This window comes from Phacochoerus africanus, chromosome 13 (genome assembly GCF_016906955.1).
Source record: "Phacochoerus africanus isolate WHEZ1 chromosome 13, ROS_Pafr_v1, whole genome shotgun sequence".
Classification (NCBI taxonomy): Eukaryota; Metazoa; Chordata; class Mammalia; order Artiodactyla; family Suidae; genus Phacochoerus; species Phacochoerus africanus.
Genome location: NC_062556.1, coordinates 64335711 through 64353269, shown reverse-complemented (window position 1 = coordinate 64353269; position 17559 = coordinate 64335711). Strand labels below are relative to the sequence as shown.

Below are 17559 nucleotides of genomic sequence, written 5' to 3'. Positions count from 1 at the left end.
ACCCAAGAGGATGAGGGCTAGATCCCTAGCCTGGCTTGTGGGTTAAGCATCTGGTGTTGCCATGAGCTGTTGTGTAGGTCACAGGTACAGCAAGAATCCTGCGTTGCTATGGCTGGGGCATAGGCCTGCAGCTGCAACTCTGATTCGACCCCCAGCCTAGGAACTTCCATAGGCCACAGGTGCAGCCCTGAAAATAAATAAATTTTAAAAAGCAAAATAAATAAATAATAAAGACAATCCAATAATGCAATGAAAATACATCAAATACTCAGGAATACATTTAAGCAAAGAAGTATAAGATAGCTATACTAAATATTACAAAATATTTCTAAAATTAAATGAGACCTAAGTAAGTGGATAGATTTGCCATTTTCATAACTGCAGATTCAACATTGCTAAGACTCAGACTCCTCAAACTGATCTACACGAAAAGGAAATATTTGTAAAAATCCCAGCAGGCTTCAGTTAAAAAACAAGTTGAAATGCTTCTAAAGTTTACACGTAGGAGTTCCCATCATGGCTCAGTGGAAATGACTGACTAGAATCCATGAGGAGGCAGGTTCGATCCCTGACCTCACTCAGCAGATTAAGGATCTGGAATTGCAGTGAGCTATGGTGTAGGTCACAGACATGGCTCAAAACATGAGTTGCTGTGGCTGTGGTGTAGGTTAGCAGCTACAGCTCTGATTCCACCTCTAGCCTGGGACCCTCCATATTCTGCGGCTTCAGCCCTAAAAAGAGAAAAAAAATTAGAATAAAAAAATAAATAAAGTTTATACAGAAAAGTAAAGAATCTAGAATGATCCAAACAATCTTCACAAATAAACACAGAAGATTTAAACCACTGGATTTCAAATCTTAAAAAATGTACAATAACTAACACTGCACAATTGCTATAAAGATAGGTAAACAGATTGATGAAACAAAATATACAGGCACAGACTTCCTCACATAAAGTTCAATGATTTCGAATCAAAGTGCCAACTCAGTGCATCAAAGTCTTTAACAAATGTGACTAGAATCACTAGAAAAAAGTGAAGCTCAAGCACTAACTACGCTTCCATATACGAAAATTAAAGCAAGATGCAGCAATTTCTAAAAAGGTAGAACAGCAGGAAAGTATTGTCACGCTCCTAAGGATAAGCAAAGATTCCTTAGGATACCAAAACAGGAACTACAAAAGGAAAAAAAATAAACATCAGACTTTACCAAAATTAAAACTTGATCTCCATTAAGGATATAAAAAGGCAAGCCACAGACTGGAAGAAAATATTCACGAAGGACTAGTATAAAATACACACACTAGAAATAAATATCCCCAATGGGGATCTGAGGGAGGGGGTGGGGAAAGGGGTCAACACTCCACAGGAATCTCAACATGACAAGGTCACTGTTCAGTGAAAGAGGCTGGGATGCTTCCACACACGCTCCCTGAGGTCTCTGCACCATGAGATGCAAGGTCAGTGGTGCTGAGACAAGGAAAGGCAGTTCCACTCTTTGCTTCTCTAAAAGCCAGTGACCCACCCCTTATGCTGAGTCTCAGGCTGGCTTTGTTCTCAGTGTCCAGAGGCAGCAGCTCCTTCTCCTGCGCTCCCCCCTCTGGGAAGGAATGACTGAGGGCACCTGCTTCCCATTTCCTTTTTCTTGGGCATTTTCACTTCCTAGAGCTGCAGTCAGTGTGTTTTGTGTGCGGGGAGGAGGGAATGACACGTTCCATGGTGGTCCCACCACTGCTGGCACTGGGGGCTCAAGGAGCCTCAGGATTAGCCCTTTGTGTCCAGGAAAGGAGATGAAAAGTCGGTTTTTTAGGCAAAGCCGAGCGGTTGATTATTTTTTTTCTTTTTTCTGTATGAGGGCTGTGTGGGGAGGAAAGGTTTTGCAATTTAGTTTTCCTCAATAAATTATAGCATTTTGCTGAGGGTAGCTGAGTTCACTTTTGCATGCTCAGAGCAGTGCCTTTTTTTTTTTTTTTTAATGAAAATGCCTAAATCCAACATCTGCATCTTAGCTTCATGTTTACTTGCTTTTGTAGTATGAAGAGTTCTTGGAAGTGATGATTTTAATGACAAGAACTGTAGATAACTGAAACTCCTTACTCAATGTTATCCTGGACTTTGGCAAATTGTAGGAAAAGTTACATTAATTTGAAATATTTAACGCTCAATGGTCTATTTTGGAAAATAATTGATTTTTATTCTGTGAGTCTATATGGGAAAGTGTCCATTAACATCTTCAAGCATTACAAACCTATAATACAAATTCATGAGGTGATATTATGTCCCTGGAAACTGCCCGTAACAACAACTTCAATGCAACATAATGCCATTATCAGTCTATTTCTCCCACTTAAAAAGACATATGGTTTTTTTAAATGTAACTGCCCATTACTGAGTGCTCAACATGCACTTAGATGTTACGCTAAGAATTTTATTAACAGGACTTCATTGTGTCTTCCCAACGACCCTCATGAAGTTGGTCTTATTGTCCTACTTTACAGAGAAGGAAAGTGTGGCTTTGTGGGGCAGAGGCGGGAAGGGGGGAGCCAGGACTCAAGCCTGGAAAGGGAGACCGCGGGCCCCGCTCCACCACTCTCACAGCGCTGACCTCACACATGGTTGTCAGGTGGAAGCGCACCACACAAACAGTTTTCTTCATGCTGCCTGCCTTCCTCCTCTGGAAGGCGAATGGCTCCAGTTTAGCCACGAACCATAATGTGACTGGACAGGCCACAGATCTGGGAGGGATGAGTCAGTGCACGTGATGGCGTCCACACTCCTGATTCCCCTCGGCTGGGACATGGCCTCTGAATGTCTTTGCCTTAGGGTTGGGCTGACCGGCAGTGGGGACCACTGCTCAGAATGCAGGGTTTTCTTTAGCCATCCTTGGCATCACTATTAGAAAACAGTAAATAAACTGTCTGAGATTTTATTTAAGGGAATGAGAAAGTATTAGATGAGGGAAAGTATAGAGAAGAACACTTAACACTTTAGAAGTGATGCAATTAAAAATGAAAATGATCAAGTATCTTCCAAAGCTTGTCAAATATACCAAGGATGAGCAGAATTAGCAAAGATGAGTTCAAACACACTGGGCACTACGTCCTTTAAAACGAAACAGAACAACTCTCTTCAAGCCCCTTCCTGACCCCACTCTCAGCAGATGACAGAAAGAAAAGACTGGCTCTCACAGGGAACTCAGCTTCTGGCAGCACCTCCTGCCCTCCACCCACAGGGGCCTTTTCCTCTCATCTGGGATCAAAGGTCACCTCCTAGAAGCTCCACCCACCTCCTCCTGGACCAGGCTCCCCACTGCCTCCAACCCCACAGCCAGTTGGCCTTCTAGGACTTTCTGCACAGCCCTCTCGCACAATCAGGATCCAAAGGCAGCAAGGGGGGTGTCTCTGGATGCCCCTTACCCCTCGAGCGGCTGGAGGAGACCCATGAGGGGAGGGCTTCGTGCCTGACTTCCCCCTGAGCCTCAGGGCCTCAACGCTGGTCCCTGTTTGGTGAAGGGAAGGAGGCAGAGAGGGAAACACCACCACGTCCTCCTCTGACCCACAAACTAAACCCCAAACAAGCAGCACCCCCTCCTCAGAGCCTGCGTTGCCCATGGGCCTCCCTCCTGTTTCAGTCAGACTCCTTCAGAGCAGCCTGCCTGCACCCCTGCTCCCTCCAGGCCTCTTCCAGTCTCAGCCCTTTGCCCTCTGGCCTCCTCCCAGCTGAAACCGACCCCTCTGGTCACCACAGGCCTCCTGGTCCCACATCAGCCAGCAACTCTCCACGGACGTAGCTTCTCCTTGAATAGACCTGTCTTTCTTCTGTTCCCCAACCTATTCCCTCCTCTCTTCCCTGCTGTTTGTATGGGTCTCCTCTGCTCTTGCTCTGAACAGAAAGGCTTCCGTAACCTTCTGATCTTGGCCCCTAAAGACACTTCCCTCTCTCTCTCTCTGGGCAACCTTACCCATCTTCACAGATTCAGCTACTACCTGCTCAGTGAAGAATATACCCGTGTCTGCTCATCCCATGTCTCTCTCAACCACCAGATTCTCAGTTCCAATTAGATAAAGTGTGCCTGCACCTGAAGGTCCCAAAACTTCAAGGTAATTGAACTCTAACAGGTAGAACTGGGACTGGAAATCAGGGAGACTCTCTCCTTGCACCTCTGAGAACGGTTTCTACTGAAATCAGGCTGCATCTATCCCTGTCCCTCTTTATGCAATAATATGTCACAGATTCTTTTTTTTTTTGTCTTTTTGTCTTTTTGTTGTTGTTGTTGTTGCTATTTCTTGGGCCGCTCCCGCGGCATATGGAGGTTCCCAGGCTAGGGGTTGAATCGGAACTGTAGCCACCGGCCTACGCCAGAGCCACAGCAACGCGGGATCCGAGCCATGTCTGCAACCTACACCACAGCTCACGGCAACGCCGGATCGTTAACCCACTGAGAAAGGGCAGGGACTGAACCTGCAACCTCATGGTTCCTAGTCGGATTCGTTAACCACTGCGCCACGACGGGAACTCCCAATATGTCACAGATTCTGATGATGAGAACTAACTAACCATGTGCTCAGCACACAGCGGGGCAGCCAGCTCTGGAAACACAACCTTGTTCTCACTTGTAGTAGCAGAGAAACAGGACTTTCACACAATCCTTTCAAATTAATTAACAATCACTATCAAAATGTGACACTGTTTGTAGGGTTAGACTGCCTCTGCGGATGAATTAGATACCTAAACTCAGCAGGACACATCTATAAAATAGGTTTGCAGAAAATAAAACAAAAAATAAGATCTCTTTGCTATAAAAGTACTCTGCCTCTGAGATCAGCTTACTGCTCACTGGTCAAGAGTAGAAGTCTTTGCCCACAGAATATGAGGTTTGCAGTCAAATGTTCGTGGCTGCATTTCTGTGTGCAGCTTTTGATAAATGCTTTTCATTTCCAAAATGAACACTTGGAAATGAAGAAACCCCCACAGCCTGAACCACTGAAAAGCAGACAGAATTAAATAACAGAAAAAACATCCCGCATGAGCAGTGATACTGAATGAGGAGATGAGAGCTGAGGTGACCAACATCATTCCTCAGAACCTCAAGTTTACAGACAAAAAGAAGGATGGACAGAAGGGATTTATTTCTGGGGGTGTTTCTTTTTTTCTTTTTCTTTTTTTGCCTTTTCTAGAGCCACTCCCACAGCATATGGAGGTTCCCAGGCTAGGGGTCCAATCGGAACTGTAGTCACCGGCCTCCACCAGAGCCACAGCAATGCGGGATCGGAGCCGGGTCTGCAACCTACATCACAGCTCAGGGCGACGCTGGATGCTTAACCCACTGAGCAAGGCCAGGGACCGAACCTGCAGCCTCATGGTTCCCAGTCGGATTCGTTAACCACTGCACCACCACGGGAACTCCTTAAGTTGTCTTAAAAAAAAAAAAAAAGACAGGAGTTCCTGTGGTGGAGCAGTGGTTAATGAATCCGACTAGGAACCATGAGGCTGAGGGTTCGATCCCTGGCCTTGCTCAGTGGGTTAAGGATCCGGCGTCGCCATGAGCTGTGGTGTAGGTCGCAGACGTGGCTCCGATCCCAAATTGCTGTGCCTGTGGCGTAGGCTGGCGGCCACAGCTCTGATTCAACCCCTAGCCTGGGAATCTCCATATGCCGAGGGAGCGGCCCTAGAAAAGGCAAAAAGACAAAAAAATAAAATAAAAAATAAGACACCTTAAGAGAGATAAATCAATGAGTGAAAAGAAAAACTAGGTTAATAAAAAAATTTTTTCTGAGAGAACTTTGATCCTCTACTCCAATTACTGGCTTAGAGACATTGTATCATCAATACCTGCTCTCTATTGGCCTTGTCCAAGTATTATTTTCACCTTATCATTACTGATCTTTTCTTTGTAAGTAACCACACCTGCATTTATCCAAAATAAATTCCCCCAAAGTAGTGCAGTCAATATGTTTTGTGATGATAACAATGCATAACTTAATTAATCTAGGCTCTCTTTCCATGAGAGGTGAGGTTTCTATCTTACGTGAAACGTGCTCACAGTGAAGGGAATCCACGCCAGATACCTGCATGGCAGAGGGAGACCTACTCACCAAGCATGTCGCTGCTTTACATCAACCTTGATGTGACGGCGCAGCCACTGCCACACCAGGTATTATGTTAACTCGACCTCCCAATCCTAACTGCAACTTATCTTCCAAACACGGCCTTTTACTAAGATAAAAGGACACAGCACCAGGCTGAAAGGCCCACCCTCAGCCCCTGAGAAAAGGCCTTGAAAAACAGGCACTTGGCTTTTCCCTGTGAGAACGTCGATGTGACTGTTACTTTACCTGCACGAAATCTTGAAAAATCTGCGGCAGCAAGTCATCCATATGCCCAGTGTCTTTGGAGAAACGATTTAAAATCCTTCCTGCAAGAACAGGACATGAGAAATTACTCCTTTCTCCAGATAGACCCTTGAAGGCAAGCAATTCATGAACAAATCAAAGCAGTACTTTTAAAGTGTATGTATTCAGTATATTAGAGATTCCTATGAAATAAGCCCATGTCAGTGGTAAAGAAAGAGAAAATACAATGACACCTAAAGATAAACAAAAACGCCACCGAATGGCACTGAGGGAAGTGTGAGATTGGGACGTTAAAAGTATGGGGGTGGGATCCTGTGGCAGCATCGGGATGGGCTGGTGCATTTGAGAATGGTCCCTCTTTTTTGATCCATCCCATCTAAGACTCGTGCTAAGTGCTAAGTCGGTGAATACACAATTGCAAAATATTTAAGTTAATCCTAATTATGACTCTAATTTTGCTTTAGTTATCAAAATAAATTTTGCTAAGTCATACTTTTAAAATAAACGTAATTACAACCTCTCCGTAAATTTTCCCCTCAAGACACAACAGAGGACCTCACATGTTGGGAAATTGCAGATTCCTGCCATTTCCAAGTTATGAGTTTCCCACTGGGGTAGTAAGTGGTTATTTTCAGAGGTGCACCAGGTGTGAGGAACACAGACTCCTGCATAAGCATCCAAGGAGACCAGAGAGATGGAGGTAGAAAAAAAGAAATATTACTTAATAACCAAAAGTCACTTATCATCATTGATGTTATTTACCTTCTCAGAATCCACAAAAACAGTATACCCTAGAGGTTTTAGGATTAGAAAATGAGAATTTCTAATAACTACCTAGTGTAAACTACAAATGCTCCCTGTCACATCAGTAAACAAAGGATGTTGCAGCCATCAGACACTGAAGCTGCCCGCCAAAAGCGCAGCCTTAGGAAACAGGATGAGAAACCACAGGATACTGGTAGCAATGGCTAAGGTGCATGTGCGCGCACACACACACCCACACTCACAACCTAATTTGGTACAGCAACTCTTGAGAAATATGTCATCTAGACCCCTGAACTTCATTTGTAACTGACACTTCAGGAGGCCAGCCTGCAGATGAGATGCAGGACCTCTCAGTGCTCTTCCTGACCTCTGTCACAGGAGACTTCCTCCCAAGGCCCTTCACACTAAGCCACAACAGGACCATGAATGACCAGAGGCTGGGGGTGGAGTTTCCACTGCCCAGGACAGGCTGGCTGCCGTCTAAAGTGAACAGAAGCCTTTAAAGTTGACCCATAACTACCTACACTCAACCTCTCAAACTCTGCCTTAGACCGCTGCCCAACACTGAGCATAAAAACTCCTTACTCACTTTTGACGTCTCTTGACCTCCCATAATTACCAACAGGTCTCACCCTGTCATTTAAAATAAACTCATCTGCATCCACCTTTCTTTAGCAAATCAAATCTACCATGTTTCTAAGAACAGTGAGGAGAGAGGAGACAGAAGAGAGGTACCGACCTCCCCTCCCTTCCCTCACTCCTGGCCACAGGTCCTTATTCTGATGGGGGCCCGCTCCTCTCTCTTCTTCCCACCAACAAGGTCCTCGATCCCGGCCCCATCTCTCCAGATCTCAGCCTTAGCCCTTGCTCCTCCTTGAGACTCTTGCTGGCAAATGTAGCTCCAGGAATCTGCCACTCATGTGAGCTCCTTTATCTTTACTGGACAGGCTTGGAATAACTGTGCTGCCCTCTCAGGAGCCCCCACAGCTAACTGACCAGAAGAGCCCAGGGGGAGCTAAGCCACTGACTAACTACCAATCATTCTGATTTCCCTGCCAAGAACTATGAGGCCAGGAGAGAATCAGGAAAGTGGAGCAGACTCACCACACCCAGCAAAGGTGACAGGCAAGGGGGCTTGGGAACATGCAGGAGCCCTGTGACAATGGCCCCAGCTCCCATAAGGACCCAGTTCCCAGCTCCAGTTCCCAGGAAAGTCAGCACTGCTCCAGCTCCACGAGATGCCCACTTCCTTTCATTCAAGTCCTCCTCCTCTGAACTAACTTGGGTAGATTCTTCCCCTAGAACCCACAGGGACAACAACTGATGCTTACTAAAATTAGTTGGGGGAAATGATAGATTTTTGTAAGGTTAAAATTTTAAGTTACTAAGTACCTTTGAAATAACAAAATTTATTTTAGTCATTTTAACAGAACATTTTTCATGCAGACAAGAGAACTTTGTCGACTTTTATTTCATTTCCATTATGGTTTATTACAGAATACTGAATATAGTTCCCTGTGCTATACAGTAAGATCACGCTCAACAAAAGATACGGAGCATAAATACAACTTTTCATGAGAACCCAGATCTAATATTTTGGATATCAATGGTTTGACTGTTTTTAAATGTCAACATCCTTTGAGGTTACTTACGGTTACCTAAGATACACTACAAACCCCTACACAATTACTATTTTTTTGGCTGTGACTGCAGCCTGTGGAAACTCCTGGGCCAGGGATAGAACATGCTCTACAACAGTGACCCAAGCCACTGCAGTGACAATGCCAGGCCCTCAACCTGCTTCACCAAGACGGAACTCCCCCCGACTATTATTTTTTATCAAAGTAAACTTTAGTTACAATACTGTACCAATTTCTGCTATAGTGAAAAGTGACAATCATGTACATTTATACATTTTCCACATACACATATATACGCATACACATATATGTTTCCCTCATGGTCTATCCCAGGAGATTGGTCAGAGCTCCCTGTGCTACGCAGTAGGACCTTACTCTCTATCCATTCTAAGTGTTTGATAGTTTGCGTCTACCATCCCACTCCCTCCCACCTCCCCCTTGGGAACCACAAGTCTGTTCTCTATGTCTGTGAGTCTATTTCTATTTTGTAGATAGGTTCATTTGTGCCATATTTTAGATTCCACATAGAAGTGACATCATATGGTGTTTGTCTTTCTCTTTCGGACCTCCTTCACTTAGTATGAAAATCTCTAGTTTCATCCATATTGCTGCGAATTGCATTATTTTGTCCTTTTTATGGCTGAGTAGTATTCCACACTATACACGAACCACATCTTCTTAATCCATTCATCTGTTGATGGAAATTTAGGTTCTTTCCATGTATTGGCTACTATGACTAGTGCTTCTATGAACATGGGGAACGCATGCATCTTTTTGAATTATAGTTTTTCCAGATATGTGCCCAGGAGTGGGACTGCTGGATCATACGGTGGTTCAACATTTAGTTTCTGAGGAACATCTCTCCTGTTTTCCATAGTAGTGGTACCAATTTACATCCCCACCAACAGTGTAGGAGGGTTCCCTTTTCTCCACACTCTCTTCAACAATTTGTTATTTGTAGACTTATTAATGAGGGCCATTCTGACCAGTGTGAGGTGGTACCTCACTGTACTTTTGATTTGCCTTTCTCTAATAATGAATGACATTGAGCATCCTTTCCCATGCTGCTGGCCATGCACATGTCTTCTCTGGAAATGTCTATTTAGATCTTCTGTCTAGTTTGCAACTGGGTTCTTAGGTTTTTTTCATTGTTGAGTTGTATGTGTTCTTTGTGTGTTTTGGAGATTAAGCCCCTGTTGGTTGCATCATTTGCAACTATTTTCTCTCATTCCATAGGTTGTCTTTTTGTGTTTATGATCTCCTTTGCTGTGCAAAAGCTTTTAAATTTGAATAGGTCCCATTTGTTTATTTTTGCTTTTATTTCATTGCCTTGGGAGACTGACCTGAGAAAACATTTGGACAGTTTATGTCAGACTGTTTTGTCTATGATCTCTTCTAAGAGTAAAAATACTCAGTGTTTATCCAAAAAGTATAAGGGACTCATTGTGTTACCTAACACTTAAACTTTATTCTCATCTGACTACTTGAATATAACAAGAACCAAGAGACATACACTGGAAGGCCGGGTTGATTAAGCCTGAAACTCCTACTGTCTCCTTTGTCAAAAGAGATGGGAATGGATAGAAAATCTGGCACCAATGGGAATTAAAGCTTCTTCAAGTGAGTTTTAAAATTCCCTAATGTAGCAGTGAAATCTACTCACCTGGTCTAAAGATTGAGCATTTGTTAATAAACAGCAGCTTATCTGACTGTAGGATAAACCACTGACTCCAAGATTACACAGGTGCTGCCTTTATTACTCTGGCTATTTCTATCAACAACTATTTATTTTGTCTTGAAGTCAAAGCATAGTTTTCTAGTAACACCGATTACTCGTCATCTTAAAGTAGATGTTTACTTTCCTTTCATTTACAGGACTAGGTCAAGACTAACACTGAAAACCTGGCACCAGTAAGAAATACTTCTGTCTACAGTATTGGCCATTAGTGAAACTCATTAAGCCATATTTGACTCCCTCTTCATTTTTATGCTAAGTAAAAAGAATATCCAAAAGATTTATACTGACGTGTGATATAATTTTAAGATGTTATGGTTGCTTTATTAGCCAAAAAGGAAGAACAATAAATTTATAGTTCTCCCAAAAGAAATAAATTTTTGAGCCCAGGCAGTCTGATACCAACAGGAGAAAAAAGGAAAAACTTCTAAAAATAATGACTCCATATAAGAAAGCAATCATTTCCTTCTTAATTTCCCTCTAAATATTTAAAGGTGATGAAAAAATTAATGCATGATTCTGAGTATATTTCAAAGCACCACTGCTGATCTAGGTATATGTAAGTATTTAATGTAGGAAGATATATTTAAGGCCAAGTCCAGATACACTCTAGTATCTGTGCAAGTATTTTTGTATGGATCAGAAAGAAGTGGGTACAATGTTTTTCTCATCGCACCAGCAAAAAAATCTCTATTTTTTAATTGTATTCCTCAATCAGAATAAAGAATAAGATCAGTCACTGAGCCGAAAGAACACTTCTAGAAACAATCACTTAAAGATCAGAGAGAAATCACTACCTAATTATTGACCTAACCATCCCCAAGTCAGGGCTTAGGCTGTGAATCAACCAGGGCCGATGCTCTGGTTTCTGCTGCTGTGTGAACAACACGCTGCCCTGCAGCACTGCTTCCCCCAACTGCAGACCCGGAGGCAGGACTTGCCCACCATGAGGAGCACGACTGTATTTGGAAGAACGTCTGGACAAAGATTCTTAACCACATAACAAGCCTCAAAGAGACTTTCCAGGTGTTCAAGAGGTTGAAATGTCTCCCATGTGATACAATCTATTAAACTGCAAATGCAAAATAGAGAAAAGAAAATATTTCCAGAACAGAGAACTTGATTTTATGATAGCTTTCCATTTAAAAACAGGATTTTAGTAAATTCCCACTCAAAATATATTTCAAAGCCTGCCATCTACTTCTAGATATTAAAGAGTTTCTACCTAAATGAGGGGAAATTTCTAACAGATTAATCCTGGTTTCCAAGAATGAAAAGAACACTCAACACAGACACCATAAGTGATTTCATGATAACATTACTTATGGAGAAAATGGCATTGCTAATAATGTTTGACCTCTGCCAAAGCATCTGTACCCAACTCTCAAAAGCCCAAAGAGAAGTGTGTGTGGCTATTTACAAAGGACAACGCTGGAAGTGCTGCTTCCCTCTTTCCTCCCCCAACACAGATTTCAGAGAGGAGCTCTGCGCCCAGACAGTCCTGATGAGGCAGGAGAGCATTTCAGCTTCATCAAGAGTCTGGTCAGAAACCAGGTTGAGTTTGCTGTAAGCTCAGAGATGATGATTTTAAATAAAAAGTCACCTTATTTCTGAAATTCCACTCCCACTACCACTGGTATGGTTGTATTTCGAAAACAATCTATTTTAAAGTTCCAGGAAAACAGGTTCTGGAAATTTTCTGAAATCAAGGACAATTTCATAATTGATTATGAAAAAGAAATACACCATAGGGCCGATGTACGTATCTGTGTTTTGTTTATAAATGCATTGAGCTCTCCAATCTAGAGCTGTATTAAATTCTGAATCTGTATCTTTTCCATATGCAGTCATAGGACATTGACAATTTTTAAAAATAATCCGGAGTTCCCATGGTGGCGCAGTGGTTAACGAATCCAACTAGGAACCATGAGGTTGCGGGTTCGGTCCCTGCCCTTGCTCAGTGGGTTAACGATCCGGCGTTGCCGTGAGCTGTGGTGTAGGTTGCAGACGTGGCTCGGATCCAGCGTTGCTGTGGCTCTGGTGTAGGCCAGTGGCTACAGCTCCAATTCGACGCCTAGCCTGGGAACCTCCATATGCCGCAGGAGTGGCCCAAGAAATAGCAAAAAGACAAAAAAAATAAAAATAAAAAAAAAATAATCCATTGTCGGCAATCATTTAAGTTGGCAAATGCCTTGAAAGACAGGGACTTTTTGTCCCAGTGCTTGGGACCACAACTGACAACCAGAAGATGGCCAAAAAATGCTTGATGAGTGAAGAGGCCCCTCTTCTGACCTGAGGCCAAGAGAAGGGGAGTGACAGGCACTGCTCTCCCAGGGCTGTGTTTCAGCACAACTGGGACATCACGACATCTCCACCTACCTCTCAGATCCCTGTCGAGTAACAGTTTCTAAAGGTCTAATGATGTTTTAAATGGATTAATTCCTCCTCTCTACTTCTTAAGGGCTACAGTTTATAAGGTAAAACTATCAGGTATCAACTATTTCAGCCACTTAAGTTCCAGGATTCATCTTCAGTGCAGAACTACATCCCAGAGACATGTATTAGGTGTTTGACAGTTTCATTTCCTTGATTGGCAGACAACAGTACCTGGAAGCTTGGATAGTTTGGTTCCACGAAACACAGCTTCCAAAGAACTGGCATGTGTGGTTTTTTTCTTCATGCCATCACATGCCAGAAACAAAGTCCATCATAAATAATCTATTACAAACTCTCCTTTTGCAAATAACTATAGGAAAGAGTTCAATTTAATCTACCATTAAAAGAGTAAATAATTCATGGTCCCTAAACATTTTGGACAAAGAAGGTCTATCTTTGCAGTACTTATTTGGGCTTCTACTTTCTTGAAGGAATGAAGTCCTGCTAAGAGATACGGGAGGGGGAGGCAAGATAAACACTAGGGTCCTGACTGCTCTAAGATGAGTGACCCTGAAGCTCTAAACTTGGTCTGAAATCCAAAAATAACAAATGCATCAGCATCTGGAGGAGCCTACAGGTCTTGAACATGAAGACCCTGTTCTGGTTGGTTAACTGTGGTCATGAGCACTCAGAGGCTATGATAATAGAAATCCAGTCCCACTTAATCCTCCCAACTTTATGACTGTAGTTTTCACTTTAGCTGACAAAGTGGAGCCATATTAGCAGGAACTCCTCCAATCACTTTCTCATACTGGCTTCATAATAAATAAGATGTATGAGGGGCCTCTGCATTTTACCAAGAAGTGCTCTGCACGGTGCCTGGACTGACAGCATATGCTGAGTAAATCTATACAAAATATTTCCCTGAACAGTCTTATTTCATATTTACCAGAGTCTTGTGAAACAGGAAGGGCAGAAGGTATTCCCAATTCACAGAAGAGGAAGTTCCCAGACACCAAGTCACTGTTGTCTCTAAGGTTCATTAGCCACTGACGGTGCACTAAGTGCTGTGAGCGTACTGACCTGCTTAATGCCCACAGTATCAAGATATAGATAAGGCACATGAGAATAGCATCCCCATTTCATGAGGAGAAAACTGAGAAACAGAGAACTTAAATAAGTAGCACGTAAGCATCAATATAACTAGAGCCATCTATCACTAGGAGTAACTAGCACCAGGACTGAACCCAGGCACTTGGCTCCAGAGCCCATACTTACAACCATGATGACACCCTGCTTTGAGATGTGCCTGCCCAGAAATGCTCACCTTCTTTAGCCTTGGTCGCATGTCTAGTTGATGGTCAGGCCAAGGCTACTCCTCTCCTCCCTCCAGCCCACCTCCCTGCCTCTACAGTTCCTGTCAATCATCACCTGCAACAACAAAGCTGCCCTGGGACTCACCACTAGTCCAACCAACTGAACAGAGAGGGCATGCATGCTGATGAACTATTCGTGAACGAACCCAGGTCAGGAGCTATCTTCAAAGCAGGACAGGTCAAAGGCCTCAGGGCAGAGGAAGCAACCACTGGGAAACCTCCAGGGACACTCATATTGAGAATCTTACTCCTGAAGATCCACCTGCTACAGACCACACAAACCTCCTACATGGCACTAAAAGTCCACTGTAAAACTAGAGAATTAATTGTACTGAAGAGGATGTTTACATTTCACCAATCTCGGGTTTTAAGAATCTTTCATTACCATTTTAGGTCGCAGCACGTGCCAGAGCTCTGTGTTTCCAGAATTGGATGGACGATGAAAAAAGACACCTACAGCCTGTCTCTTACAGAGATTCACTGTAAGAAAGTTCTTCCTAGAAGACAACCTAGCTTAACACTTTGTAACACAGCCAACCTTTTAGCACACACTGACACATGACTGTGCCACACAACAAATGGATTCCTAATCCATCCTACAAAGTGAGTGTTCATTTATATTTCTGCACACACATAAACGGGCATAAAATCTTATATGGCCACTATGGAGAACAGTTTGGAGACACCTTAGAAATCTATACATAGAACTTCCATATCACCCCGCAATCCCACTCTTGGGCATCTATCCGGACAAAACTCTACTTAAAAGAGACAGATGCACCCGCATATTCATTGCAGCACTATTCACAATAGCCAGGACATGGAAACAACCCAAATGTCCATCAACAGACGATTGGATTCGGAAGATGTGGTATATATACACAATGGAATACTACTCAGCCACAAAAAAGAATGATATAATGCCATTTGCAGCAACATGGATGGAGCTAGAGAATCTCATACTGAGTGAAATGAGCCAGAAAGACAAAGACAAATACCATATGATATCTCTTATAACTGGAATCTAATATCCAGCACAAATGAATATCTCCACAGAAAAGAAAATCATGGACTTGGAAAACAGACTTGTGGCTGCCAGATGGGAGAGGGAGGGAGTGGGAGGGATCGGGAGCTTGGGGTTATCAGACACAACTTAGAATAGATTTACAAGGAGACCCTGCTGAGTAGCATTGAGAACTATGTCTAGATACTCATGTTGCAACAGAACAAAGGGTGGGGGAAAAAAATGTAATGTATACATGTAAGGATAACTTGATCCCCTTGCTGTACAGTGGCAAAATAAGATAAAAAATAGTGAACTCAAAAAAAAAATCTTATATGATTCTATATTCAGATGTCGTTTGGTAGGAAAAAATATCTGTAAAATTTTTTGTGACTGCCTTCCAAGCATCTTCTCCATTTTCAAATATCAAACGTAACCAAGCACTAAATGCGTTAACAAGACATATTTACTGAGAAACTTGGTCTGACTCACCTGTTGGATTTCTATCAAAGAACAATACCGGAGCTCTCAAAACGGACTCCAACATTCGCTTGTGCAGAGTTTGTGAAGAATTAACAAGGACGTAGAACATCAACCGAGACCTCGAGATGCCAAATAGCACGGTACCTGCAGTGAGAACTGGAACAAAGAAACATCGCTCAGCACAAGGTCTCTGCCTTTTCTTCAATGATGCTAAAGCGTGGAAGGCAGCTTACAAAAATATGATGTATTTAATTTTTAAAATATAATGTATATATAAATTCATATGTAGAATATAGAATAAATTTAGATATAATGGGTTCAATGATAATGTAACACATTCACAAGATACATTTATAAACAATATAAAAATCACTACAGTCCTCTCATTAAATAGAAATGACACAGGCAGTTCCCATCGTAGCTCAGTGGTAACGAATCAGACTAGTATCCATGAGGATGCAGGTTTCATCCTTGGTCTTGCTCAGTGGGCTGGGGATCCAGCGTTGCTGTGGCTGTGGCACAGACCAGCAGCTGCAGCTCCAATTCCACTCCTAGCCTGGAAACTTCCTTATGCTGTGGCTGCAGCCGTACAAAGACAAAAACAACAACAACAACAACAACAAAAAAAAAAAACCTCAGAAGAAAGAAAATTATAGAAAGTGGTTGATCTTCCTTTCTCCATATTTCAAGTCTTACTACTTACAACAGGTTTCAGAATCCAAAATTGAGGAATGCTTTGTACTAGCATGGGAACAGGAGAAAGGATTTCCATGTACATGGTAAACTCATATGGAAATTTACTTCCACATAAAGTAGCTATTTCCATGCCCAAAAAGCTTTAAAGAGTATGAAAACAACATATTAACTTGTAAGTGAAAAGTCCTTAAATAATTCAATTGCAAGAAAATACAAATTTTATTTTAACACAAGATAATCTAATGAGCAACTAAACTATCACTGTTTTACAGCAACGTGAAGCATTTGGAAATGAACGTAATCACTTAAATGTACAGTTTATTAATGACATAAATGGGTACCTACTAGTCATGTAGAAATTAAAATAGATCTCTGAACAGTTCTTGAAGCCACAACGCTAAAGAGACTGGAGAAACCTTCCGTAATATTCAATCAGGTACTTTTTTTCCTCTTCTGCTAATGTATCTGTTATTTCATTTCTGAAAGCTGCTCAAATTCCTGATTCTATCAACAGGCATCTATCTGCCTTAGCCCACCATCCCATATGAACATGTAACAGAATCCTTTCCTTTTTCCTTGAAGCTCCCCTAGTCCACTAATTCAGAGGCAAACAACTAATGGATTTAGGTTTCTTAGCAAGTGATCAAGGAAGTAAATACCAAATAATATCAAATTTCTTTCTTTCTTTTTTCTTTCCTTTTTTTTTCTTTTTTTCTTTTTTTGGCTTTTTAGGTCCACACTGCTGGCATATGAAAGTTCCCAGGCTGGGGGTCAAATTGGAATAGATGCCGGCCTACACCACAGCCACAGCAACTCTGGATCTGAGCTGCATCAGAGACCTACTCCACAGCTCATAGCAACCCCCGATCCTCAACCCACTGAGCGAGGCCAGGCATCAAACCCACATCCTCATGGATCCTAGGTGGATTCGTTTCCGCTGCACTGCAGTGGGAACTCCTAAATGCCAAATTTCAATGAGTGGGTCCTTACAAAGATAACTCACTTTACTTTCACAGAAAGCTTGTAAGAACATTTCCTGTGGGAATATTTAGTCTTTTATATAAGGATTTCCTTTAAATAGTATGGAATACTACATATATCCTTTTTTTTTTCCCCCTGCTTTTTAAGGCTGT

At 42.4% G+C, this 17559-nt stretch overlaps 1 protein-coding gene across 1 annotated transcript in view; it reads right to left on the bottom strand.

Moving 5' to 3' along the window:
- The window catches only part of LOC125113257 (ATP-binding cassette sub-family C member 4-like), a 146387-nt gene that overhangs the window by 72242 nt on the left and 56586 nt on the right, over positions 1-17559 (bottom strand). Inside the window, exons 19-20 of the mRNA XM_047755821.1 lie at positions 15740-15886; positions 6335-6414 (exon numbers count right to left, since the gene is read on the bottom strand). Coding sequence (XP_047611777.1) covers positions 6335-6414; positions 15740-15886 — 227 coding nt within the window. The remainder of the gene's footprint in view (positions 1-6334; positions 6415-15739; positions 15887-17559) is intronic.